This window comes from Dipodomys merriami, unplaced genomic scaffold, assembly GCF_024711535.1.
Source record: "Dipodomys merriami isolate MVZ:Mamm:240054 unplaced genomic scaffold, mDipMer1.0.p SCAF_133, whole genome shotgun sequence".
NCBI lineage: Eukaryota > Metazoa > Chordata > Mammalia > Rodentia > Heteromyidae > Dipodomys > Dipodomys merriami.
In genome coordinates, this window is record NW_027202638.1 from 2,534,986 (window position 1) to 2,562,059 (window position 27,074).

The 27,074-nt window shown below is 42.3% G+C and overlaps 1 protein-coding gene across 1 annotated transcript in view; it reads left to right on the forward strand.

Annotated features, from left to right (window-relative positions):
- Nucleotides 1-5,930: 5,930 nt before the first annotated feature.
- The window catches only part of LOC138825041 (protein inscuteable homolog), a 98,403-nt gene continuing 77,259 nt past the window's right edge, over nucleotides 5,931-27,074 (forward strand). Inside the window, exon 1 of the mRNA XM_070019393.1 lies at nucleotides 5,931-6,063. Coding sequence (XP_069875494.1) covers nucleotides 6,008-6,063 — 56 coding nt within the window. The 5' untranslated portion in view covers nucleotides 5,931-6,007. The remainder of the gene's footprint in view (nucleotides 6,064-27,074) is intronic.

Consider the following 27,074-nt stretch of genomic DNA (forward strand, 5'->3'; position numbering starts at 1 on the left):
AGCCCTTTATATGATGGAATTCATCATAATATCTAAGTACAGAGTTTTATTTTTAAAATGATATATCCTATGTGGAAGACATTGCCTCTTTCCAATATATTCAATGCATTCTGCTTTCTTTCTTTCCAATATATTCTATTTTTTCTCTGATGACAAACAGCACTTTGAATCTGATATCTGGGTAAGATATGTACCCACATTAGGTGCAAAGAGGAATCTCCTGAAACTTCTTATATAGTATCATTAATTCACTTCCTGTGTTCTAGTAGCTTCTCATATTATTATTTGGCTTGTTTTGAAGATTCATAAGGCTACATAGCCTTCGATGGTTCTCACAATGCAAAATAGATTCTATCCCAATTTTACCAAGAAGCTCAAGGTTAGAAAGACCTAGTAAGAGGTGGAATTGTGACTGGAATGGCTTTTGGAGACCTCACTGCTATGCTACCTTCCCAATGTTACTGAGAAAGCTGCAGTTTTGGAGAATCTGGAGAGGAAATAAAATCAGAGAAGATTAGATTGTCATGGTTGTTGATGTAGCACTCTCATCTGCTCTTGGCTTTAGAAGTAAGAAAAAAATTATACTCATGAGATACAAGATATTTTTTATTCTTCCTCCTGTGTTCTTCAACCTGGGTTCTCGTCATGACTCAGAAGGAAATAGCTTGCCCAGTGTGACCTCTGAGTGTGATTTATGAAATAAGATGTATCCAAATTCTCACCACTTGGAGCTATTCAATTTTCTCTAATGGCCTTTATCTGAGAGTGATGTCTATTCATGGCAGTCAAAACCAGTAAGTCATTAGCTTAAAGGATAATGATTGTTAATTTTAGCCCTGTGGGACCTGGGCCCAGTGAGAAAAGTCTCTTGCTTTTGCAAATTGAAGCTATGGAACATTCCAGAAATTGGCTAACATTTCCATCAGGGAAAGTTAGAAAGCAAGAAGAGATTAAAATTTAAAGAGGAAAAATTAGTTGGAGTTGGAATTGAGAAACAGGCAGACTGGCCTCTGTCTGGCTCCCTCTCCACGGTTAGATGCTAGCCATTACCTAAAGAGAAATGGAACCAATCTGAATACCAACTACCAGTGTGCAGCCCTCCACATACATGATCTCAGGGACATGCATGGAATTCAATTCCAGTTTATTATTATTGTTATTATTTAGTCTATTTCACAAAGAAACCTGTCTAAGGTCATATATATATATATTCTAATAACAGATTTGAAACTGGGTAATTTGACTCCTGCATCTATACTCCCTTTTTATTTTATTTTTGTCAATCATAGAGCTGGAACTCAGGGCCTGGGTGCTGTCCCTGAACTCTAACTCAAATCTAGCGCTCTACCACTTTGAGTCACAGCTCCCCTTTCGTGTAAGAGTCTCACAGATTTTCCTGCCTAGGCTGGCTTTGAACCGCAATCCTCAGATCTCACCTTTCTGAGTAGCTAGGATCATAGGCATGAAGCACCAGTGCCTGGCCTGAATCTATACTCTCAATCAACAGGGTTCTGGTTGAAAGTACTAAAGGGCCTAGCCAGGTTCCTTTTATGAGGTTAGTCAGTCTACTTGTGGTCTTAAACGTCTGAGTAGCAATTACTTACCTTTGACCTTTAGAAACCCTCTAGCTCTGCAGCTTCCAGGATGCCAAGAACTACACTTCCTATTCAACTTCCCATGCCCAGGGGTTAGATCATCTATGGGCAGCTGGGCAGCGCAAGGTTCCTATGAGGTACCTCCTAAAACATACCTATGAGGTGGTTGAGCTTCTTCTGTCACAGAAGCTTCCAGAGAAAGCTGCTTGGTGGTGTAACTGGACAAGTTGGAGGCTTTTGGAAGACACATGTTTCTATAAATCAGGTACTGGGGCACATGGGCCTCAGTGAGATAGCCCAATCCTAGCTTTTCCCTCACACTGACTGGAGATTCATAGGCACTGATTAGTCAACCTGCCCATCCCATTCCAGGGATGACTTATCTAACAAGTACTCTGAATTTCCCTATCCTCTCTTTACTTGCATATACTGTGTGAGAACAGCAAAGGAGAAAAAGCACGGCAAGAAATTCCATCTTTATAGCTGGAGAAAGAGGCCCTGTTGATTTATGACGGACCACTGGGAGGCCCTGGTCTGTCTCTCTAGGCTTCTGCTAATCAAAGCTACCTTGGGCTTTCCCAGGGGATGAAGACTTATAGAAGTGACAAAGCTTGCATGTATGTCCCAAGTGTAACTCAGCTTGCTGTGTGATCTTGGGCAGTCTGTTTGCTTTGAATGTTTCTCTTCATCAGTCCGTGTTAACCTGTGTTCCATTTCCTCATGCAAGAAATTGGGACAACACTAGTATCCTACCTCACAGAGTTATTTTGATGACTAAATGTAAAGCATTCAGAACAATGCCTTCTACACAGTAAACACCCAATACATGTTTCTTCTTTTCTTCCTCTTCCTCCTCCTTGTTGCTATTGCTGTTGTCACAAGAAAGATAATCTCTGAGGCTCCTGAAAGTTGAATGCCCTAAATGTGTGATGTGTGCTCCTCCAAGAAAGCTGTCTGAATTACCCTGGGCACTATAGTATAACCTGTGTTAATGTTGTGTATTTTTATACCTGAGATTCCTATACTTGTCTTCTAGGGCAGGTCCAGAAGGTAGCTGATGTATCCAGATACTCAGGCACAGGCTTGAGTCCTTATCTGTGCTTTGCTGAGAATAGTTTGGGCTATGTGGCAAGAGTTTTCAATGCCCGAAGGGGATGAGATCTAGCTTTGTGAGACCTGAGGTCTGTTCTGCCTGTTCCCTGGACTCTGTCGCTTGACAGCTGTGAGGAGCTGTAGGGGCCTCCTCCGGGGAGCTAGAGCCCTCTATATTTCATGAGGCTCAGTCTATTGGGCAGGGCTTTGTGGCAGCTTGCTTGGTTTCTTGTACCTCCCCTGGGAATGAGAATTCTTAAAGGATCTGATTGCCACGGGATGCTAGCCTTCTCAGCTCGCAACATGGAATAGCCCTGATGTCTGTCACCACCTGCATTGCACAGGTCAAACAAAGGCCCAGGATTGGGGAGGCAGCTTAGTGTCATTACCTCCAAGAGCTCTTCATGTACTTTCTTTCTCCCCCACTGTCCTTACCAACTTGACATAATTCTAGTTAGCTAATATGACATCACTATTAAGTTCCATAGCGGGAGATATGGAGGGGTAGTATAATGAAGGCCTTGAAAAAATCCATAGATTAAGGAAAGCTGCCCCCACCCCCAAAGCATGGCTTTGTGGAAGCTTGGAAGGATCTTAGGGATACTTTGGAGAGAAGAGGTGGAGGTGAAGCTGTGGTGGGAGAAAGGACCGCTGTGAAGGTGGTTGGCAGGGAGAGGTGAGGATGCTAAGTGAATGAACAGCAGCCAGAATGTCTGGAGGGCTGAGGGTGACAAGCATAGAGGGTAGCAAGTAAGGCAGGGGCCAAATCAGTGTGAGACATGTAGACCATGCAGGGTCTGGCCTTTGTCTAGCAGTAGGAAGCCTTTGATTGGTGTTGTACTTCTAATCACTCTGGTATTTTTATGGAGAATGGTTTGGAAGGGATCAAGTGTTGAAGGGAAGAGACCATGAGGAAGCTCTTGCAGAAAAGTGAGAGCACCAGCGACCTGGGAGACGGCAATGGAGATGAAGGAATAAGGATGAGGGAAATGGATGAGTTGGGATAATTCTTAGGCTGAACATCCAGAATATAGCCTTGTAGACATCATTTCCATGTGTAGGGCCATTCCAAAGTGAAGGCTGCATGCTGGGTACAGAAGGACCTGATTCTCCTGCAGTCACATCAGGACCCAGAAAGAAATCTCCAGTTTCAAGCCCTTTGTACCTCATTGGTGAAACCTAGGTCAGGAGTATTTCTCAAATATAGGAAATAGGTTCATATCTTAAGAGGTCAGAAGCATATTTTACACATGAATTATCTTTTTTTGAGGGTGGTCTGGTTGTGGGGCCTGAACTCTGGGCCTGGGCGCTGTCCCTCAGCTCTTCAGCTCAAGGCTAGCACTCTACCACTTGAGCCACAGCGCCACTTCCAGCTTTTTTTTTTCTACTTATGTGGTGCTGAGGAATCAAACCCAGGGCTTCAAGCATGCAAGGCGAGCGCTCTACCACTGAGCCACTTTCCCAGCCCCACATGAATTATCTTAATGCCCACAATAATACAAGGTTGCCTATTCCCTCTTCCCCCATTTTGCAAATGAGGAAAATCCCCACTTTTTATCCAACGAAGCAGGACACCCAAGAGCTCTTTTAGCTCATTTATAATGATGGCTGGACCACTCTTTCACTCCTAGCTTTTGTACTCTCTGAAGCCTTGGAGAAAGGAATCAGAGCCATGGTGTTTGGTCCTCTCTGCTTCTCTCCTACTAGCTCCTCTTCCCTGGCCCTTCTCTAGCACTGCTGCTGCTGCTGCTGCTAAACTACTTTCTACAATATTTCCTGTCTCTCCTATGTCGATAGCCCTAATGGACTCTGAAAATTAAACAACCTAGCTGAGCCTTGAGCAGAGCCCATATTGGCCCATTAAATTATAGCAGAAAACACCATTGTTGTTAGTTCTAATTGAAAAATATGGCTGTAAATAGCCTGCATTTCCTGCACATGGCCTGTCTATTTTGCTAAATGGGAGTGAGCAAGGGCTGCCTTTAATGGGATACGGGAGTGGAACAGAGTTGTTCAGATGGAACTGTTGTTGCAACAGGTGTTGAATTAAATATGAAACAGTCAAGGCTTTAAGTCACTCAGAAACTAACTGCTCCTAGAGGAGACACAGCCTACTGTTCTAAAAAGCAAGCCTGAGCATCCATGGTGGAATTTTCACTACATTAAGACTTCCGGCAAGTGACAGAGAGTTTTCCTCTTCCTTGCTCATTTTCACCTCTCCTACTGAGCAAAGCTGCAGCCCTGCTCTGAAACAGATTTCTCAGCTCCTCCCAAGAGGAGGCAAGTGCCACTTTAGAAACTTCTTTGAGTACTGTTATCTGATTCTTGTGAAACTCCTGGTAAGTGTAATTGAGGAATACACTTTCACAAAGAAAGGGTGAGTTAGAGTTAAGACTTGAACCTTTCACACTCCCAAGTTCAAGTTTTTTTTCTTGCCCATCAGGGAGGACACAGGTATAGCCTTGAATGAATTCTTGGCTCCCTGACATGCTGCATAGCTCTGGAGGGGTTTTACTCTCTGAATCTCTGCTCAGCATGGTGAGTTAGACTCAGAGAAGTGGGATGGGGAGGAAAATGGGGCTTCACTACAGAGCTCCTCTGAGGGCTGTATGCTGGCAAAGGTCTCTCTATAAAAGCTGCTGACACTGAGACTCTAGCTGGGGCTAGAGTTGCTACTAGGGAATGAAGTCAGGCTGCTTCTTTGCAAGAGCTGGGAATATTTTGGTTGTTCGTTGCTGTCATTATGTTCATTTGGTGCTCTCTAATCCCAAAACTTGTATACTAGTGCTCCATTACTTAGTAGTATATACTATCATTTGTTACTATGAATTTCTTACTGAATTTTGGAGGTGTCATCTGTAACCAAGGGGTGATGATCATATTAAATAAATTAATACTATAAGAAGCATTTAGAACCGTGTCTGACAAATAGTATGTCATCCATAAATATTAGCTGTTGATCCAGTATATCCTATGCAGAATTTTCTGGCCTGTGTAGCCTAATAGTTGGTGCATACCAGAGTGAGTAAATATTTGGCAATGGAGTGAAAGGAAGAGGTTACCAGGGGTTACCGTGTTAGGGATTTACAACAAAGGTCAAATCTATTTTGCCTTATTTGTGCGAAGACAACAGAGTCTTGGTGCAAAAGAAGAGGAACATTGGTAGATCATTCCTGCATACCTGCCTCGATTCCTTCTGGCCAAAATCTGAGAGAGAAAGCAATGTGCGCTCTCTCTCAAGGTCCTCATTGACCCATCCTGCCCTGTGTTTTCAGGGTCCTGACCGCTGTGGGCAGGCCTTGCTGCAGATTGGGATCAACATGATGGCATTGCCTGGAGGCCGCCACCTGGACCCCACTCCCCTGCCAGGGCAGCGGTAAGTCCTACAGCTATTCTCAGGACTGGTGGAGAATAATAAGCACCACTTGAGTGTTACTTATTTGAATTTGACAGAGTGGGCAATGGGAAAGAAGGAAGTGCTTATAGTAAGCAGAAGTCCAAGCCCAGAGAAGGTGAAGAGAAAGGATTGGAAATGTTTTGTTTTAAAGAAGAGGGAGACTTGGGGCTACCAGAGATGCCTTCATACAGCCAAAGGTTTACATGGAGAGCCAAGTGCAGATCTGACCCAGTGAGTCCTAGACCTGACCAGAACAAGAGGTGGAAGTCCAGGGTGCCAGATCCGTGTTGGCCAACTCCTTAGGTTTGTCTGGAACTGTCGTGATTTGAAACGAAAGTTCTGTGCCCTTCTGGGAGCTCCACTGTCATGGGCAACCTAAACAGTTGGTCACTCTTAGCTGGTTTAGTCCTCAGAAGAGCTATGCAATATGAATGCTCAGTGCTTCTGCTCAGCTGTTTTCTCCGTTTTGGCTGAGTCATTTCGATGGGGCTGTTTTGAAATGTTGTCTTCTAAGTAACCTTCCTAATATTGTTGTTTTGTTTTATCCATTACCTACATCATTGCTATTTTACCTTTATTTGGTTCCTAACAGTTGACCTATAAACTTTAATCATTTCCATACGTGTTTGTGTGTGTGTGTGTGTGTGTGTGTGTGTGTGTGCGTGTGTGTGTGCGCGCCTGGTGTTAGGATATGAACTCAAGGCCTTGTATTTGCTAGGCAGGTTTTCTACCACTAGAGCCACACTTCTAGTCCCTTTAGATAATTATTTTTTAAACAGGGTCTTGTTTTTATGCCTAGGCTGGCCTGGACCCTAATCCTCCTATTTAAGATTCTCATGTATCTGAGATGACAAATGCATGCATTATATCCATCTTTTTATTGGTTGAGATGGGTCTTGTGAACTTTCTTTTGCCAGGATTGGCCTTGAATTGTGATCCTCCCAATCTCTGCCTTCTGAGTGGCTAGGATTACAAATGTGAGCTTTGTCTTTATTTTATTTTTATTTTTTTAGTGTGCGTTGGTTTGCATTTAGATTCAGAAAAAATATTTGCTAAACATTTACTGAAAGGGGGGCTCAAACTATATGATAGTACCATATGTCCCACAAAGCTATGATTAGAGAGAGGTTTGAGAATGAGACATATGCTACTAAATGTCCTGAAGGACTTAGCACCGTTACAAATGTGAAACATTTCCTGTGCAGTCGGAAGCTGACAATAAGGGATGACATGGGACCCATCATCTTGGAACACATTGTATCTAAAGTAAACTCAGAGATGATGTGTGTACTCAGATAGAGCTTGCCTTGGCCTAGCTGGTGGTGGCCTTTCCTGAGAGGAGCAAGAGTGGTTAGCTTTGGACCTATGACTGCCTGGCGTTCAAACATTCTACTTCTAGTTGTGTGGCTGGGGCAAGTTCCTGAGTTTCGTGCCCTCATGCCTCATGTCTGTGGCTGGTTGCAAGTTCCTGAATTCCTGTTCTCATGTCTAGGATAGGGCTAAAGGTGATACCTGCTACAGAGGGCTTCTATGAAGTTACATAGGCAAAGTGAACTTTGTCTAGTGCGTGCTGCATGACAGGATTGTTTCATGTAGGTGACCTTAGGGTACTTACTCTGCCCAGGTAGCCAGATGGGCAATTGCTCTGGCAATGGGTCTGGAGCTGTTCAGATCTCAGTATGTTCTAGGCATGGAGAACCATTTTAGAACAGTGGTTAAGAGTCCAACCTGTGTCAGTTTGATTCTTGGCTCTGCTATTTATTCAGTGTAACTAGGGGTTTCAATTTCTTTTTGTGTGAAGTGGGAATGATTCAAACTTACATTGTTGATGGTAATAAGAATATCAAATGGTATGTAGAAAACACTTGCCAACACATAGGAACTGCTCATTGCGAACCCATTCTTCAGATAAGAGGTGGGAACTCTGAGTAGAGCGTGTGGGTGAAGATCAGATCCTGACAGAATTATAGGCACTCCTGGGAACTCCGGATCATTTTTCTCTTCAACTTCCAAAACCCTCAGAATTAGTTTTACAGGTAAAAGCAAACTAAACTGCATGAAAATGATAATAAGTAATTAAAAGATGATTGGGGGGCAGTTCTGGGCTTTTAACTCAGGATCTTCCATTTACTAGGCAAGTATTCAAGCACTTGAGCCACAAATAGCTTCAAACTTTTTCCCTGGACACATTTGGTTTATTATCCTCCTATTTATACATCCTGAATAGATGGGATGACAGGTGTGTGACACCTCACTCAGGTTTTTATTGATTGAGATGGGTGAACTTTTTGACTAGGCTAGCCTGGAACTGTGATCTTCCCAATCTCAGCCTCCCTGAGTAACTAGAATTACAAGCATGAGCATGCACCTGGATTTCAAATGATAGTTCTTTAAAGGCAGGATAGGATGTTTAATTCATCTTGCCTTGCAAATATCTTGGAAAGGAGAACTTCCAAGGAGTTTCTGGCTGACCATAAAAGTTGCAGTCCATAATAGATGAGACATAACATGTCTCATTCTTCCAATTCTGGCAGATCAAATGGGCTTCTGGGAGAGGACAAGGTATTCTTTCATAAGAAAGGTAACTACCAGGTCTAATCAGAATACTGGGGAAATACAAGATCTAGGCCTATAGACTTGTCCATTATCTGCATTCTAGATCATATACACAGACAGTGTTCTCATAAATACAGTGGGATTAAGTTGTTCAATTGTATGCCTAATAATATCAGACTATAACAGCAGCTCTTTTTTCTTCAGTTCCAAGTATCAGAAACTTCTCTGGTAGAGAATAACACCACAGTTGTTGTCTACACATAAATGATTAACAAGGTGTAATTGACTTCTTTCTGTTATGTCCAACTGAAATGAAATTTTATTTGCAATGCCATTGTTCATGTCATTATATAAAATAAATACTACTGGCAAGTTACATGGGATCTTATCAAGCAGCCTGGATAGACCATATAGATTAGACCAGTGGTATTTGATTCCCTTAATTAAAAAAATTAAATAAAGGACCATTCTAGGTTCAGCCTTCTGGAAGAGAGGAGGGCAGGGAATAAAAGTCCCATAGGCCAGGGATTGTGCTAAACTGGCATGGTTCATGACAGATGGAATGATTCTGGTTCTCAACTCTGACTACATATAAATCTGCTGAAATGATTTTATCAGTAAAAACAATAAAATAAGCAAGAAAAAACAACAAAGAATCTTTTCCTAGAATCTTTAAGTGAGCCTAAATGGCTGAAAATACCTAGGACTTAGAATCTGACTTGAGTTCAACTTCCAGGTCTGTTTCTTACCAGCTCTTTGTAGCTATTTACTCTATTTGAGCACCAGGATTGTCTTGTGTACTACAGTGGCTGTGGTAAATATTTATTTATTTATTTATTTATTTTGCTGGTCATAGGGCCTGAACTCTGGGTCTGGGTGCTGTCCCTCAGCTCTTCAGCTCAAAGCTAGCACTCTACCACTGGAGCCGCAGCGCCACTTCCGGCTTTTTCTGTTTATGTGGTGCTGAGGAATTGAACCCAGGGCCGTATGCTTGCAAGGCATGCACTCTACCGCTGAGCTACCTTCCCAGCCCTGTGGTAACTATTTATAAGGTTGTGTAAGTGATAACCTTCTGGAACGAAAGGCCTCAGTGTGCTTTGCAGTGTCCAACTCTTGCTTTCTCAAGCTATACTTACAATAGCAGTAAAAACAGAAGCACAGAAACAGTGGGACAAAGGATGAACCAATTTAGCAGTGAAACCTACTAGATAGTATGTTGGAAATGAACTATACAACTTCATGAGGAGGGAGGCCAGGATGGGAAAAGCTGGGAGAGAATGACAGAGGGGGTAACACTGCTCAAAAGGAAATATACTCACTACCTGAGTTATGTAACTGCAACTCCTCTATACATCACCTTTAAAATAATTTTTTAAGGGCTGGGAAGGTGGCTCAGTGGTAGAGCACTTGCCTTGCATGCATGAGGCTCTGGGTTCGATTCTTCAGCACCACATAAGCAAAAAGAAAAAAACCGGAAGAGGCGCTGTGGCTCAAGTGGTAAAGCGCTAGCCTTGAACTGAAGAGCTGAGGAACAGCGCCCAGGCCCAGAGTTCAGGCCCCACGACCGGACCCAAAAAAAAAAAATAATTTTTTAAGCTCAGGTCTAAGGACTACACTAAAGGATCAAGGATTAACTGGAGAGAGCAAATAGGGCTTCAGGGGGCTGTGGCTGTCACGCTTCTGGCTCATCTTCACGTGTTGCTTTGTCTCTGGGTACCATCATTGTGTTGACTCTCCTGTGGGATCTGAATGTGGTGGTGGTACTGCTGGGGCCTAGCCACAGTGGTCATCCATGGTGCTCATTGTATAGGCACCAATCTAAAGCTTGTGGAGTTATGCCCACCTGCCAGCCTGGCCCTAATTTTTTCTCTCAGGATCCTGATGTTCCAGTCCTTTGATTTAGCTGTCTCTGTGGGGCGGTTTGTGGTGGGGTAAGTTGGAAGCCAGGGTCTACATAGGGCCATCTCTACAAGTCTCCTTCCTTCCCATTCCTTCTTCTTTTGCCCACAGATTGAACTAGGACATCTTCACATTTACTTGTGTGTTTCTGCTCTTGTGAAGAAGCAATATCTCCACTATTACCAGAGGGCTGGCCTTTACTAGCCCCCAAGATAGGGTTGGCTGATTGATACTCACAAGTACTTCCTATGGCATGGGTACTTGGAGACATAGTACTTACTTAGTCTTCTCTGTGGCCCACATATATCGTTATCTCTGCTTTGCAAATGAGAGCGTCACAGGTCAGGTTCTCTGAGAAGCAACCTTTGAAGTGGAGTTCAGAGTTTAGGGTAGTGATTGGGGAATCTCTTTGGGATCAGTGTTGTGAAGGAAGAGACAGTAAGTAGAGCTAGGACGAAGGTGAATTTGAACTGCAGTGCTAGCCAAACCACAACTCAGCTGACCTCACAGGGAAATTTGCACTCAGAGTTATTCATTGGTAAAAACATCCATAGGCTTTAACTCTCACTTTCATTCGTTATTGGAAGGTATTAAAATCAGTTTATAGAAACCAGTGGGCTGGTACTGCAGCAAAATGTTAAGCAAAGTGGAGCACAATGTCCATAAGTTGAAAAAGGAAACCCAAGTACCCTCTAGCTTGAGTCTTTCTACTCTAAGCAGTAAAGAATAATTTTGTCTTCTTGAGTTCAACCTGAAATACAGCTCTATGGATCCCTTTTGCTTCTGAGTACGGCTAGACTCCGGAGTAGTTCTTTATTCACATAAATGCTGTGAAATGCATTTCTCTATTAACAAGTGGGCAGCGCCTAGAAGGTCATGGCTCTAGGCAAGGTAGCTTTGAGATCATATCTGGAGGTCTTGAGATCTGAAGACTATCATCCAATGGCATTTCAGAAGTTGAGTGACAAGTCCTTCTGTTATGAGGAATGATCAGAGCCGTTCTTTGCAATATACATCTCCTGGGGAAACTGAGTCTTAGGACAGTGAAATGAATTGCCCAAGAATAGAGCCAAGCCACTTTCTGTCTTTCCTGTGGTATTCTTGGGGGCACTACACAGACAAATAACTTATTCTTTTATTCATTAGGCCTCAACAAAAGTATTGTACAAGTATTTACTGAATAAAGATCACACATCTTAAATGATATTGTATGCTTGAGGACATGTCAGTGACCTGGTTGGACATGGTCCCACCATCACAGAACTCATATTGTATCCCGGTCACTTCTTTCTTGGTCTGAGGAGATCTGGATTTGTGGCAAGTACACAGTTTGGGACTTTAATCTCTGACCTTGCACTGTGAGCTATTCCCTTTGTCACATGGTTTCTGTTTAACCAGGCTGAGATGAGCCAGAGCTGGGTGCTGTGGTAAGGTATGATGAGAGGCCTCCCGGGTTTCCTGGCGTGTCTGGGAGACATCCAGCTTCCCTGGGCCAGTGGGGGCCATTGCCAGCAAGCCTGTCTCCAAGTCAATAATGGCTTACATGTGTGCACCCCTGGTCTGTGGCTGGTTTTCTGCTGCTGGGTCATTTTCTATGTCTGTGGTGAAATGCTCAGACTATAATTGTCAATGGGATAATTGGCCATTTTTCTGTTGTTTAAGCCAAAAGGCAGGCCAATCAAAGCTAGAATTATACTCTTTCCCTTCTCCTATTTCCCAGGAGAAATCCACAGAAACTGAGTATGACCTTGAGAAGGCAGCTGATGATTCAATAGCTACTTTTAAGAAGAGAGGTTGTATTTAAGTTTCCCTACTGTGCTAGGACCTGGGATCATAGGGCAGGGAATGCTGTTGTGGACATTTCCTCAGAGCTCATCTGTGTCATCCCTTCATTTAAAGTGGGAAAACTGAGGCCCAGAGAAGGGGATGGAACTGTCATAGTATCCTTCAGGCCCTATTCCTGCTTTGCAGAGTTCTCTTACTTTGGGCTGTTTCCTAGGCTCATTCTCTCACTCATCCTCCAGGAATCTCCTGGAGCAGTGCTCTGTAATAGACAAAGAACTTCATTCATTCACTCATTCATTCAAGCAAGACTTAATTTGGACTAAGACTTTACTTTTGATCCAGGCCCCAGTGTGTTATCTTCTCTATTCCATAATTAATGTCCTGAGGACTGAATTTGTATCAGATCCATAGTGGTGTTGCTCTGATTAGAATGCACATTTTAGGAGTTCAATAAGTGGCTGTTGAATGAATAAATGTTTAACAAATGTTTGATGAATGAAGAACAGAATCTAGGGAGTCTCAAGGAAGTAGGGAAGATTAAACAGCTTGGATTCTGTTTCTTTCATTGAGATAGTCTTTGAACTCCAGAAAGCTATCCCTTCCCTATGCCTTCTGACAGAAAACTTCTGTTTAGAGAGAAAATGTACGTTAGGGATTTATTTAGATTAAGATTTATCTTGAGGGGCTGGGAAGATAGCTCAGTGGTAGAGCGCTTGCCTTGCATGCCTGAGGCTCTGGGTTCAATTCCTCAGCACCACATAAGCAAAAAGAAAAAAGCTGGAGTGGTGCTGTGGCTCAAGTGGTAGAGCTCTAGCCTTGAGCTGAAGAGCTGAGGGACAGCGCCCAGGCCCAGAGTTCAGGCCCCACACCGGACCCAAAAAAAAAAAAAAGATTTATCTTGAATGGGGGCCACATTTAATTGTTTGAAGGAGTAACAGTTGAACCACTTTGTCCTTGTAAAGAAGAATAATTCAAAAATATGTTAGGTTTGCTTTTAAGTTCACTGGGGGGAAAAAGAAGTCTGTAGTTTCATCATGTCTCTTGTGGGAGACAATAATACAATGGGGAGCAAGGATTAGAAATCAAAGGCCCACCTTCCTCCAACCTGCTGTGCAACCTTGGTTAACTTTTCTCCCTCTCTGAATTTTAGTTCCTTCAGCTAAGGAAGAGGAGGTGAACCAGAGTCCCCACTTACCTTTCTAACTTGAGCATTCTAGGAGTCTATGAGTGAGTTTTGGATGTTCTTATCTCTTTGCTGGACAAAACTATCCCATTCGAATGCTGTGGATCTGAGAAAGCAATCCCAATGACTAGAACAAGATCTTCACATTCTGTATTGTGAGATGCACAGAAGAGTCTAGTACTTGTCCTGTACCTGATAGAACATTGTAGATACATGAATTTGGGAGTCCTGCCATCTGAGTATGAGTCCTGTTTTGGTTTTATGGATACCCTGTGGTACAGTCAGAAGTGCTCTGGGGGAGGTATTCTGCTTTGACGCAGTACAGTGTAGATAAGTCCATGGAGCCTTGTAATTCAACAGGCTTCAGGATTTGACCTGGCCACTTTCAACTTCACCTGTACCCACTCTGGCTACTATGTCTTCCCCTCATGATTCCATGCCTCCACTCCTTTGCTTGTGGTGTTTCTTCTGTGTGAGACTGTCCTCTTCTATAGGATGCCCAAAGGCATCCTATAAAGATCAGGCTCAGAAGCCTACTGAGTCTCCTTAGTGTGGGTTAAAAATACCTTGTTTCTGTGTTCCCAGCATACTCACTGGTAACTTAGGAGTGCCATGAATAGCAGAGTGAGCCGTAATTACTTCTTTTTTTTTTTTGTCGGTTGTGGGGCTTGAACTCTGGGGTTTGGCACTATCCCTCAGCTCTTCAGCTCAAGGCCAGCGCTTTACTGCTTGAGCCACAGTGCCACTTCCAGTTTTCTAGTGGTTTTATTGGAGATAAGAGTCTCATGGACTTTCCTTGTCCAGGCTGGCTTTGAACTGTGATCCTCAGATCTCAGCCTCCTGAGTAGCTAGGATTACAGGCGTGAGCCACCAGCGCCCGGCTCATAATTACTTCTTTAACAAATTCCTACTCTGTAAATGTTTGTTGAACGAGCTACTATAGGTAGAAGGAATTTGTCAGTTGTCAATTAAAGGTGTCTCCTATATGGAAATAATATCTCAGCACCTCCATTGTATAATCAGCAATCAGCCTAATGCCTGACCCATTAGAGTGTCATGTTAAAATTTGAAGGCCATCTTTCAGTGTTTTGGGTATAATATGGCATTGCTTTATACAACGTGAACTTCACATAGCAGATGGCAAAGAGCAATAAATTAGCAGAGAAATCCATGTTCCAGAATTGTGATGAAAATAAATTAAAAAAACAAAGTGGGTATAGATTTCTACAAACTCTTGACTGTAAAGTTGGTGTGGAGGAACGATGCTGGATGCCAGACTACCAGCAGAAGCTGTGAATGAGAAACTAGTACGACTAGCTGGAGGCCAGGCCGGTTCTGCTGAACTGAGAGAAGCATTCCCTTTGGCATTTTAAAGGTCAACCATAGTCATCTTTGTCCAGTGGTGGGCTTTGAAGAATGAAGGGGACCATCCAACAGGCAAGGGCAAAGGCAGAGCAAGGCCAGCAAGGGGCTAGAAAGTCTTGTCTGAGTCCCCAGAGGGGTCACTTCCCTCATGTTATTGTCACATGTCGCATTCGTTTCCCTGCTCTGGGAATACATTTGCTGCAAATTCATCAGTGATCTGTGATAATGAGACTAGGTTCTGCAGCTCTGCCCTGATTTCAGCACACGTATTCTCTCTCAGACAGAGAGAAAGGCAAGGCTTTGAGAAATTACTAGACACACCATGGAATTTAAACAATCACAAGCTTCACAACAGCGGTAGTATACCCCAGAGTAGAAATAGCTCCAGCTTTGATCTGAGGGTTTGACTATCGGCTAAACTGCTGAAGACCAAACAATGAGCATAATAACTAAGAACAAGACTCAGGAGCTAGACATTTTGGTGGTTGATACCTGTAATCTCAGCACTCAAGAGGGTGAGATAGGAGAACTGCAAATTTGTGGCTAGCTGGACTATGTAGAGAGACCATGTTTCCAAAAAACAAAAAATAAAAACAAGACAGAGAAGTAAACTAAAAGGCTCTTAATTACACAGTACCTGGATTTTTGTTTTTATTATCCACTGTGTGATGTTGCTCAAGTCACTTAACCTACCCATTTGCAACTACCTTCATGGGACTGTTTTGAAGGGTCACTGAACAATTCAGATTGAACTGAGGACTAAACACTGTACCCAGAATATCTTACACTCTCAATCAGTTTTAGCTTTCTTATTGTTGTTCCCCGTGAGATCTTGGATGAGTTGTGCAATGGTGCTAAGCCTCAGTTTCTACATCTGTAAAATGGCCAATCTCCTACCATAAACTGTTGGGAGAGCTGAAGCAGAGGGAGTTAAGAATATAGAAGCAGCTCTATAATTGGTAATCTTTCCTGTTATATGTGGGCAATTAATTCCTTCTGACTTCAGAGCATTTCTGGGGAAATATCTTAAGCAGTTCATTGTTGTATGCTGATTCCTTGTAATGAGATTGTATTACTCCTTTCCTATTCCACTTCCAGCCTGGATAGTTCTATTTAAAAAAACAATCATCCAACCAGTGGTCTAGTATGTGAAGCTGTTTGGAGCGACCCCTGGATTCATGTTTATAGTCCAGAATTCATGTTTATAGTCTAGACTCCAGAACGAGGGGCTGACCATTTCACTCCAGAACACTAGGAAAGTCTCCATTGGAGGGCAAAAAGCAGGGGAATTTGGGGAGCTGGCATCTGCTGCATTCTGAAGGCTCCTCTCCCTGCTCCCCAGGCCCAGGGGCCATTTTTTTTTATTGTGAAAATATGGTACAGAGGGGTTGCAATTAGATGAGCAAGGTCCAGGGGCCATTTTTCTAACAGGTTTCTGTTGTAGGTCACCATGGAGATGGAGGTAGTCAAACCCCAGTGCTGGCCCCGGTGCCCCTAGCTCCTTAGCCAGAGATCCTATAGGATCTTTTTGGTGATTTTCCACCATGAAGGGACTGTGACTCATTACTAGTCCATCTGTCTTGACCTCAATTTTCAATTCTCTTCCTCTGTGTGAGTAATAAGATCCACTGTCTGTACTTGCGAAGGACAGAACTCATGAGATGAGATGGCAGCTCAGAGTTCATGCCTGGGGACAGTTGAACTACTGGGAGTCGGGCTGGGCAGGGGTAGCAAGAGCCCCTGCCACATAGTTTGAACTGCCCTGTTTAATTAGATTTTCTTTTATGTTGGGGTCAGTCAGCAAATCCAATAGGGTGGAGCCCAGAGAAGCAGAGAGCTAATGACAGAGAGTCAGGCAAGCTATGCAATTATGGGATGTTTAGGGCTAACACAGTCCAAACCTTAATGAGCCACAGTCCCTAGACTCCAAAACTGAGAAGAGCAGTTTATTATGTGGCGGCACAGTGACCAAGGGTTGGGCCCATGGTGGGGCAACATGAGGTTCACCAAGCCTGCTCTTCTCCCTGGGAAATCCTAGAACCTCTTTGCTGTACGACTCTGCAGGGCCTGGACCTCATCACTTCTATAGTGGCCAGAATACCTCATTTGTCAAACAAAATGAAGACAAGCTCCTCTCTGGATGTCTTTCCTGTCTCAGCAAGAGCAAGTGCAATCTTCCAGACCTTGTACACAGAGGTCAATTTGGATCTTTTCTTCCCTCATTACACCTTTTACCTCCCTCCAAGTGCCCTATTTCTTCCCTTCCCACGTCACTCCCTTCGCTCTCTATTGATCATTATCATCTTTCAAGGAGTCCCCTCTGACTGGTATTTAACCCCGCTTAGCTATTCTCTCTTCCTACTGACTCACAACACCAATATGTCACTGCTGGGCTTGAAAATGCTTTCAGTAGCTCCAAATTGGCTTCAGGACTAACTCCAGTTTACCATACATGGCATTCAAGATATATAATCAGCCAGCCAGTCTCTTTTCAGACCCCTTCCTTGTCATCATCTCCTGTGCTCCTGATGTTTCAGTCTATGTTGAAATATGAAACTTCCTGCCATATTACTGTCTCTCAGGAGTAGGGCACCTCTGGCCCACTGTCTACAAAGACCTGCAAAAATCATATGGAATATGATGACAGACATGTAATGCTTTTCATTGGTTGTCTGATGCTTGTCTGACTGTTGGATAACCCTTCATGAAGAAAGATTTCTTATGCCTGTGAGAGTTTGTACACAGTGTCCATTCTGTGAAGTTTCCTTGTCCTTGTCATCCTGACAAGCTCCTTTCTTCTAAGAAGCAGGGCGAATGTCATTTCCTTTATGTAAATATTCCCAGGAAAAGTTGGGCTTCGTCTTCTGTGATCCTGGGCTTCCCCACTCACAGTTTCTTGATGGAAGCATGGTGTTTCATTAAGCTCAGCCTCTGGAGCCTGGAGGCCTGGGTTTGCATGATGGATCAACCATGTTCTCACCATGAGACTCCTCGTTTGTAAATAGACATTGTAACAGCAGTTCTTTCACAGGGCTGTGGGAGGATAAAAGGATCCAATGGATGTAGAGGGCTTGGAACCTTAGTTGGCTTTCTGCTGAAACTCAGTACAGTAGCTACTTTTCTAATTCTTACCTGATTGGATTGTTGATGTTTTCTGGCCTGTTTGGGGTCTTGATGAACTTTGTAATGGGTGATACTATCTCCTGTTCAACTTTTTATCCCCAGATCCTAGAACATGGCTGGGTAGGGCAGACCCACAGAAAACACCAAGTTCTGTTTGTCCTGGCCTTGGTGAGGCAGCAACTTGTCCTGGCTGTAGCTTGTAGCCCTTTTGGAGGAGGGAGATGCCAGGGAGTCTATCTACACCTGAAGAGAGAGAATCTGTGTCAGGAGCCTGAAGCTTTCACCATGGAGGAAAAGAGTGCATGCAGTAGACAGTAAGCTGATGAGTTTTCTGGGGTCTGCAGATAATGCCGTGATGGGCTTGGGGACCACTCTACTGATGATTTCTATACTGTAAGTCCCCATAAATGTTCCACAGTGACAAGTGGAAAGCCATTTTAAGGCAGGGGGAAGAACAGAGCAGGAAAGACTCAGCTAACTCCTTTTCGGTATGCACATTAAGTTCCATAGGACCACCATGAAGGTTGAGCACACACTCAGGCTTTGTGCATGTGGAAATGCATGTAGTTTTACCTGGTAGTGCTAAACTTGATCTTGACACAGAGTGCAGCCTTTCATAATGAAGTTTAGACAGCATTTAAGAATACCATGTAAAGTCTGAAGCAATGGTCTCAGAGACAAACTTGGCCATTTATGCTGTACAGTAGGCCATTTGACCTGGCTTAGTTTCATTTTCTTCATTTGTTTAAGTGAGAATGAGATACATTTGGAGCAGTCCATGTGATCATTGACACAGGGCCTCTCCTCAGGAAATGTTTCTATAATGAATATGGACGGTTCTTTCTGGCCTCTCACACCTCAATGAGACACACTGTACAACAGCACACAGTCTATTGTCATTTCCATCTGGAAGATTTTAAAATGTAATTTCATTCCATAGCTACCCATTGGGTATATTCAGTATGTCACCTCAGTATTTGAGGTGCATGTAGGAGACACAAGCAGGTCCTGCAGATGGTGTAATAGATAAAACAGGTTGTAGGTAGTTAATCATTTAGTCCTGCCAGGGAATGACAGTGGACAAAGGGGGTGATGCAAACACATAGGACATATGAGACATAGCTAGAGCTAGAGGTAATTCTTTTAGAAGAAACTTTTAGGTCAAAACTTCAAGGATGTGTGAAAGTAAGCCAGATAAAGAGGAAGTGGGTGAGAGATGGATCAGCCTCTCTCACTGAAAGGCTGGGTCTCACAGCAGAGGGACGGAAAGAACTCAGTATGATTGAGACAGTGGTTGGAAGTGAGGAGGAATGGACAGGTGAGGGAGCCAAGGCTCAGAGTGGACAAGTGTCATATGTGAGGATAAATAGCTGTTGTGAGGAGGGAGCAGAAAGTGAGCACAGTTGATGGTGTCTAATCAGGTATTCTTGCTGCTGACATTATTTGCTGACACCCATACTTATTCTGACAGTGCCTATACCTATGTTCCCTTAGAACAGGTTAAGAAATAAGTTGCATATGAGTTATTGAAAAGCCATGGAGTGTTATATTTTGTCTTCTTTATATCAGAGGGCAACAAAAATGACAGTGTTGGACAGAGTCAACCAGATGGGGCTCTTTGTGACCAGAAAGAAGGCAGCTGTCAGGTGTCCACATTATCTCACTGGACTTGAAATAGATACTGCAGCCAGACTCAGCCTCGTTGGCTTTCTGGAACAGAAACTGCAAGGCCCCAGGTGGATGCTGGGCAAACTGGAGAGGAAGGTGGTGGTAGGAGAGGTCAGACTTCAGCATCAGATAGACTTGGCCTTAAATCTTAGCACTGTCATTGATCAGTCACAGAAGCCTCTCTGAACCTGGTTGTTCTCTATTCTGTGAAATGAAGACAAGAAGTAGCTGTTGTAGCTTGGAGCAGAGGATCAATTCATGGGACAACACAAAAGTGCAGAGGACACGAGGCCATTTGCCCCATAATAGGTAGATGGAGGAGGCCTTATGCCATATCCATGGAAGCAGAGAGAGCCTCTACATTTCTAGTCCTGCTCAGATGCATCCATGACAAATTGGAAGCAATGCTGCTCTAGAAGTTCAGCATTGTTCACTGCCAAATTCTCTCTCTTAGCCAGTGAATTTAGAGTTGCTAGAGATGCAGTCTATCATTCACACAAAACTTCAGTGCAGCTCAGCCTGAGATTCAGAAGCAGATCAGAAGTAGGGCCATAGAAACACTAGAAAACTTTAATAAGATTAAGTAGCACCATTACTTTTAGTGTCACTTGGCTTGGACTTTCCCAATGCATCAGAACAGAGGAATTCAGAGTTATAGCCCTGACCACACTGTAAATTATTTATAGCTTGTTACATAAATAGTTATACTTACATACACTGCTTAATAAACACAGTATAGCTCCCTGAACAACACAGGTCATATCATTCCAAATTAATCTATGTGTTGTTTTTATAAAACCTTGAGAGTCTTCCGTATTGGATTGTAGAGAGGTTATAGACATCTGTGACAAGATTCCTTGGAGGATTAGGGCTTTTCTCTGTATACTCAGAGAAATCCAAACTGTTTACAGTGTCTGCCAAAGCTACCTGTGATCTGACTCAATCTTTTTTTCTATATTACTTTTTGTTGTTATTGTTGTTCATTGTGGGGCTTGAACTCAGGGGCTTAGATGTTGTCCCTGAGCTTTAGTGCTCAAAGTTAGTGCTCTACCACTTTGAGCCACCCTGCCACTTCTGATTTTCTGGTGGTTAATTGAAGATAAGAGTCTCACTGATTTTCTTGCCAGGGTTGGCTTCAGATTTTGATTCTCAGATCTCAGCCTCCTGAGTAGCTAGGATTATAGGCATGAGCCACCAGCCCTCTGCTTTATCTTGCTTTATAAAACATTTTTATATCTTTTATTTGTATCTTTAAGCAGTTGTACATAGGTGTTGCCATTCAACAAAGCAGTACATGAATACAATGAATCATTCTCCCCTATCATTCCCACCCTACTCCTTCCCTCAGTTTTCTTAATTTTGTAAAATATACATTGAATTTTTTTTTTGGTCAGTCGTGAGGCCTGAACTCTGGGCCTGGGCACTGTCCCTCAGCTCTTCAGCTCAAGGCTAGCGCTCTACTACTTGAGCCATAGTGCCACTTCAGCTTTTTCTGCTTATGTGGTGTTGAGGAATAGAACCCAGGATCTCATGCATGCAAAGCAACCACTCAATCACTGAGCCAGCCACTGCATTGAATTTTATAAATGAAATTTCCCATTTCTCTCTTCATTTACCTTATCATCTCCCCTTCATCCCACTTCCTTATTTTTGAACATCCAATTCCTGGTGTTTATTTTGTTGGACTGTGAGTTAGTCTTTCTAAGGAATTACATCATTTGAGTTCTTCTCTGAGTCTACCATATTTCTGGTAATACACTTGCATATACTTGGTTGCCACCCCAAAGTGTATATTTATATATTTATAAATTAATTCTAGCCTTTTCTGCATATGTTCCTTCAATATGTAGTTTTAATTATTCCCTCCTGGATAAGTTTTCCTAACTTATAATTTTAGTATTTATTTTCACTATGCTTTGGATTTCTTCTTTAAGAACTTTTACTTTATATATTTTATGTCCATTTTTCTTCTTTTTAGTACTTGTCATTTTCTCTTAAATTTTTAATTTCATCTTTAAATCTTTTCTTCTGTTTACACTTGGTTTTCTTTGTGCATTAAATCTTATTTACTCTATTTCAAAATTTACTATTATTTCCAATTATTTCCTGAGTTAGGATATCTCCTTTGTGAGGACTTATGCCTTTGTTTTATGTTTTGCATAATTATCTTACAATCTTAAGCTTATATTGAAATAATAAGTTATAGTTTTTATCCATCTTGCAAAATACATTTTCCTGGCATTTTCTCAGTGTAAGTACAGTCTTATGTTCTCTGTTCTCTCTTGAACTATGTACAGGTTATGACATATAATTTTGCATTGCCCATTTTTATGTGAAATCAGTTTCTGTGGACTTTTGGAGACAGGCAGTTCAGTAAGGCTCTTTTGGCTTCATAGAGCTTCACTTTGCTTTGTTTTTGTATGAAGTCCCATTTGCCAATGTTCTTGAACAGATTGGTTATTTAGTTTATAAGATACACAGCAAATGGCAGAGCTGGAATTTGAAACCAAGTTAAAATTCATGCTCTTGGGAGAGCATGGATACCCAGCAGAAGCCCCAGTCTTGCTTAGTGGCAGTAGGATAGTAACTACAGAGGGTAGCAAAAAGAGAAGTGGCTGAGTTGCCATGTAAGGTTGGTTCACTCAGCATACCATAAACCAGAAGGAAGGGCAGTCATATTGGAAGCACATGGCTGGGAATAGCACTAGAGCACACCCAGTATAAGAGGCCTGAATGAACACAGGATGATAGATTCATCAGAGTCCACCTGTGATTAACGGGGGGATAAGAAGGGGTTGATATATGAGATGACCTCTGAGAATGATCTCTTGGGAACACTTGAGGGCATTTTATGACCCCTCATGATGGCATAAAAGCAAAACTGGGCTTTGTGTTTGTATCCGTCTCTTACATTAGATTGTGTGAACTTCCTACAAACAGAAGTTCCCAGGACAAGGTTTGATACACAGTTAGTATCAGTAGTGTTTCACTGAACCATGGTGGCCAGGATTGCCTGAGAGATAACCACTTACTATTTTAAACCTTGTAGAACTGGTTGAGAATACATTATGTTTGTTACTGGTATCATGTAGAGACAAGCACTTCCCCTGAGAGATCAGATGTCCCTTCAGGCCCTGCTTCTTAAGGACTTGAGTATATGTATCAAATCCCATTGGAGCATCATTTGCCTGTGAGTTTAGGGCAGATTCAGAGCATTGGGACAGTTGTTGCTAAGGGCACAAGTTCTATCTTACCAGATCTGGAATATTTATAAAAATGTCTTGTACCAAAGGTTCTTCTGATTCTATAAGACCTGCTTTAAGTCTTTCTATTAAAAAAATGTAATTATTCTGTCTTTTGTGGGATCTACTTACTTGCCCAAGTCTTTTTAGCAAAGGACAGGAAACTTATTCATTCTTTGTTCCTGTAAATTTAGAATATATTCTCAGCTGGCCTGGCAAGGTTTATCATCTATGTCTTCCTGGCTTACTTAATTAAATTGCATATTTTTTGATATTTACCATATGCCAATCCTTGTGCTGCTTGCTGATGACCTTGAGATGAATCAGGCATTACTTTCTCTTGATGACACAGATTGGAAATTGTTCACTACAGCTGGGGGGTACATAGTCTCTGATCAGGTTGCCTATGTGAAGTTCTGGCTCTCTTAAGTCATATAATGCTCTTATGCCTTGGAATTTCATCTTTAAGATAGAGACAATAAGACAACTCACCTAGTCTGGCTGCTATAAGAATAAAAGAATGCATGGTAAGGGCATAGTCTTTGGGGAACTGTAAGGGTTTAATAAATGCTAGTTATTACTGGTGGCTTTTTTCTGATTTTCCTTTCCCTATGACTTTAGAACTATTTTTCCACCTAGTCCCTTCAAATTATACACCACTACATTATGAATCCAACTTGGGCAACTTGAGTGAAAAGCATTCTGGGAGAAGTCAGGCTGGCTTAGTGAGTCTTGAGCAACCAACTCATTTTGTTTTTCATCTGCTGAGGGGCCAGAAATTTTGGTATTCTCACTTTCCTGGTCTTCTCAGTATAGTTTACTTGGGGAGAATGAGTGCTAGTTTTCAAAAAATTCTCTGAAAAATATTTGAGAGTGTTCCTGTTTACTGACTTTCTCTGATGATTTACATCTTAGGTTTGTCACAACTAAGGAACCAGTACTCATCCATTACCATTGACTGAACTCCAGATGTAATTCACATTTTAATAGTTTCCCAAAACATGTCCCTTTTCTGTTTCAAGGTCCCACTTAGGATACCATATCATATGTAGTCATCACATCTCCTTAGTCTCTTCTTGTGTAAGACAGTTTCTCAGCCTTCCCATGGTTTTGGTGATTTGTCAGTTTGAGGGGAGTATGGGTCAGGCCAGTCTGTAGGCTTATTTAGTTTGGGTTTACCTGATATTTTTTATCATGTAATTGACACTGCATATTTGGAGCAGAAAATTCTTCTTATTATATCAGTGGCACATGCTGTCAACATAACTTACCATTGTTAAGGTTAACCTTGATCACTTAAGGTAGTGCTAGCTTTCTCTTCTCTAAGGTTACTTTTTATTCCCCTTTCTTTGTCTTTTCTTTGGAATTGAGTCACTAACTGCCCATACTCAAGACCCATTTGCTCCATTTTTAATCATCAAGTTTATGTGAAGTGATACCTGTAAACATGCACAGGCTGATCTGAGTATTTATGCAGGCAGAGAAGCAAACCCACAACCAACACACGGATGTAAGTGTCTAGAAAATATAGACACCAAGATGAGTTCATCTCCACAAACACAGACACTCATAGGCACAGAACCGCATCTGCTGAAGAAATCAATAGTTTTGTTATTCTACTTTTCCTCTTAGCACAGTGATGAATCGACAAGGATTTAATTAACTTTCTGAAATCTCACTTACTAATTCCTATAGTTCTTAAAGAGCAAGAGCTGAGTGTGCTTCTTGTGGCGAATGAGGGTGAAGAACTGGATAAATATTTGATAGCAGGTCAGATTTAAGCAGCCCCCAGGGTGGGGCTGAGCCCTTTGGTAGGCTTGAAAACTTTTTTCTCCACTCTTGGCTTTTTCCTGAAAGCTGGGTTGGATGGTCTTTATCCTTGTTATAACTTGGAGGTTAAATATTCTCTGAAGGCTCAGATGTTGAAGGACTGATCCTGAAGTGCTGTTAGAAGGTGGTAGAATCTTCAGGAAGTGCTACCTAGTAGAAAAAAGTAAGATCACTGGGGCTGTACTCTTCAAGGGGATATTTGGACAATGGCCTTCCTGTTCTTTCACTTTCTTTTGTTCCCTGGTTATCGTGAGATGCACAGATTTCTCCAATCATAGATTCTGTGCTCTACATCTTCACCATAGGCCCTGAAGCAACAAGACCAAGCAACCATGGACTAAAACCTCCCAAACCAAGAATCAAAATAAATCTCTCCTCATAGGTTGATTATCTCATGCATTTTGTCACAAGCATAGAAAGCTCCTCTAGGCCAGAGGTAAGGAATATGAATGTGTTCACTTGCAAAATCCCATAGCTTGCCTTCAGGAAGATGTGTTGAGGGTGGATTCCCCAGCACGTGAGTTTCCTTTGTGCATATGCTAGTTCTAGGTGCTATGATTTCGCTGTCTTATAAACCTCACCGCTGTTACATTGCTCTGTTACCCTTAAGTAGCTGCTTGGAGATTTCACTGTAAATGTTTGACCCCAGTCTGGTGTTCTTGACTTTTCAAGACCAGGAACACAGGCCATCACTCTGTTGTTCCTCCTAACTGCTCCTTTTCCTTCAAGATACAGATACTTATTCATTTATTCATTATCTCCCTAACTGACACATGTTGCCATGACATGTCTAAACTGCAGCTGGCTTCTAAAAACACCTTCTCAATTTCCATTGGAAGGAATAGTTTCCTCCCTTGAATTTTCAGAAGATGTATACTAGAAAGGGGTGTCACCAAATAATGCTACAGACTTATTTGTGCACTTGTGGTTTAGAACAAGTTATTTGTGTCTACTGTCAACAGACATTAACTGTTGGATTATTTTTCTCTCCTTCAAATGATCCTAGAGTTCCTTTCTTATGGAGCCATGACATTTGCCTTCATTAACATGGCCGATGGACAACTCCAGTTTCTGTGACTCTTGCTCCTAAGTGTTGTAATTTGGAGAGGAAATCAGATTTCTATAGCTTGATTCACAAGCTTTCCTCTAGATCAACCTCCACAGTGGCCATGAGTGTTTTCACTGAGCCAAACATGAATCCTGGCAGTATCCCTTAAACCTGGCCAAGAGATCTTGCCCTAAAAAGAGGAGGAAGCAGAAATAGTCTGCAGCCACCACAAGAGGTCACTAATAGAAGAAGGAAGAAAGAATGCTAGAAGAAAAAACAACAGATGTCCACTACAAAGTGTTTATGGAATGAATGAGTCATTGATTCATTCATTTTGTTGCCTCTTAAAAGCCCCAGGTTAGTTTGTCTCTCAGTTCTATATGTCTAGATCAGAATGCTTGTGTTTTTCCATGGTCTGTGTCTCTTTCCTCATCAGTTAGTCTTGGGGCACTCAGGGTGTTCTATGTGGGGGAGACACAGGAAGTCCTCTGCCTAAGTAGCATGTATAGCAATAAGTGCTTCACCTTCTGCCACTGAGTTGTTACCATACACGAGCTGAGTTACTAGTATACTCTGTGCACTGATAATGAGCCAGATACAAGGGGTTGTTCCTCAGATGACGTGGATAGTTCAGACAAACACCAATTACAGTATTGTCATTGGTGCTCCACTGTAGCATTCAGCAGCCCTCTGCAGGGACTCATGAGCTTTGGCTGAGAGTTTTTTTTAAGGAAGTAACATTAGAGGTCTTTGGGATAAATAGGACTTTTCCAGGTAGAGAAGAAGGAATGGGGAGATTTAAGATTGTGTGTGGGGTGCTGAAATAGAAAAAGTGTAGGGGAAATAGGGAGGATGAACATGCTGAGGGTGTGTCTATGGGAGGAGTGCCAAGAATCGAGGAAAGACTGAAAAAGGAAGATGAATGGGGAGGGAAATGGGAAGCCAAACCATGGAAGCCTCCTGTCCTGTCCATGCAAGGTTTGAATTACTGGAGGGCATGACTCTGGGGGACACAGAGAATTTGAGTAGAGAGTTAACATATTTTAATATTTATACAGAAAGTTCTAATACATCATTGGGAGAACGTGAAGCACTGTTGCTTTGGACACCAATATGATCATATCTATTGAATATAATTCTGCTGGACTGTGTTCCATAAAAATTAGGATACTGATATGTAATGACATATAAATGCAGATGTTTATTAATACGTTGTTTGTGGCATTTAAGAACTAGAAGCAAAGTGGGTGCTCAGAGTGGCCAGTTAATTGCAATGAATGTGCAACACTGA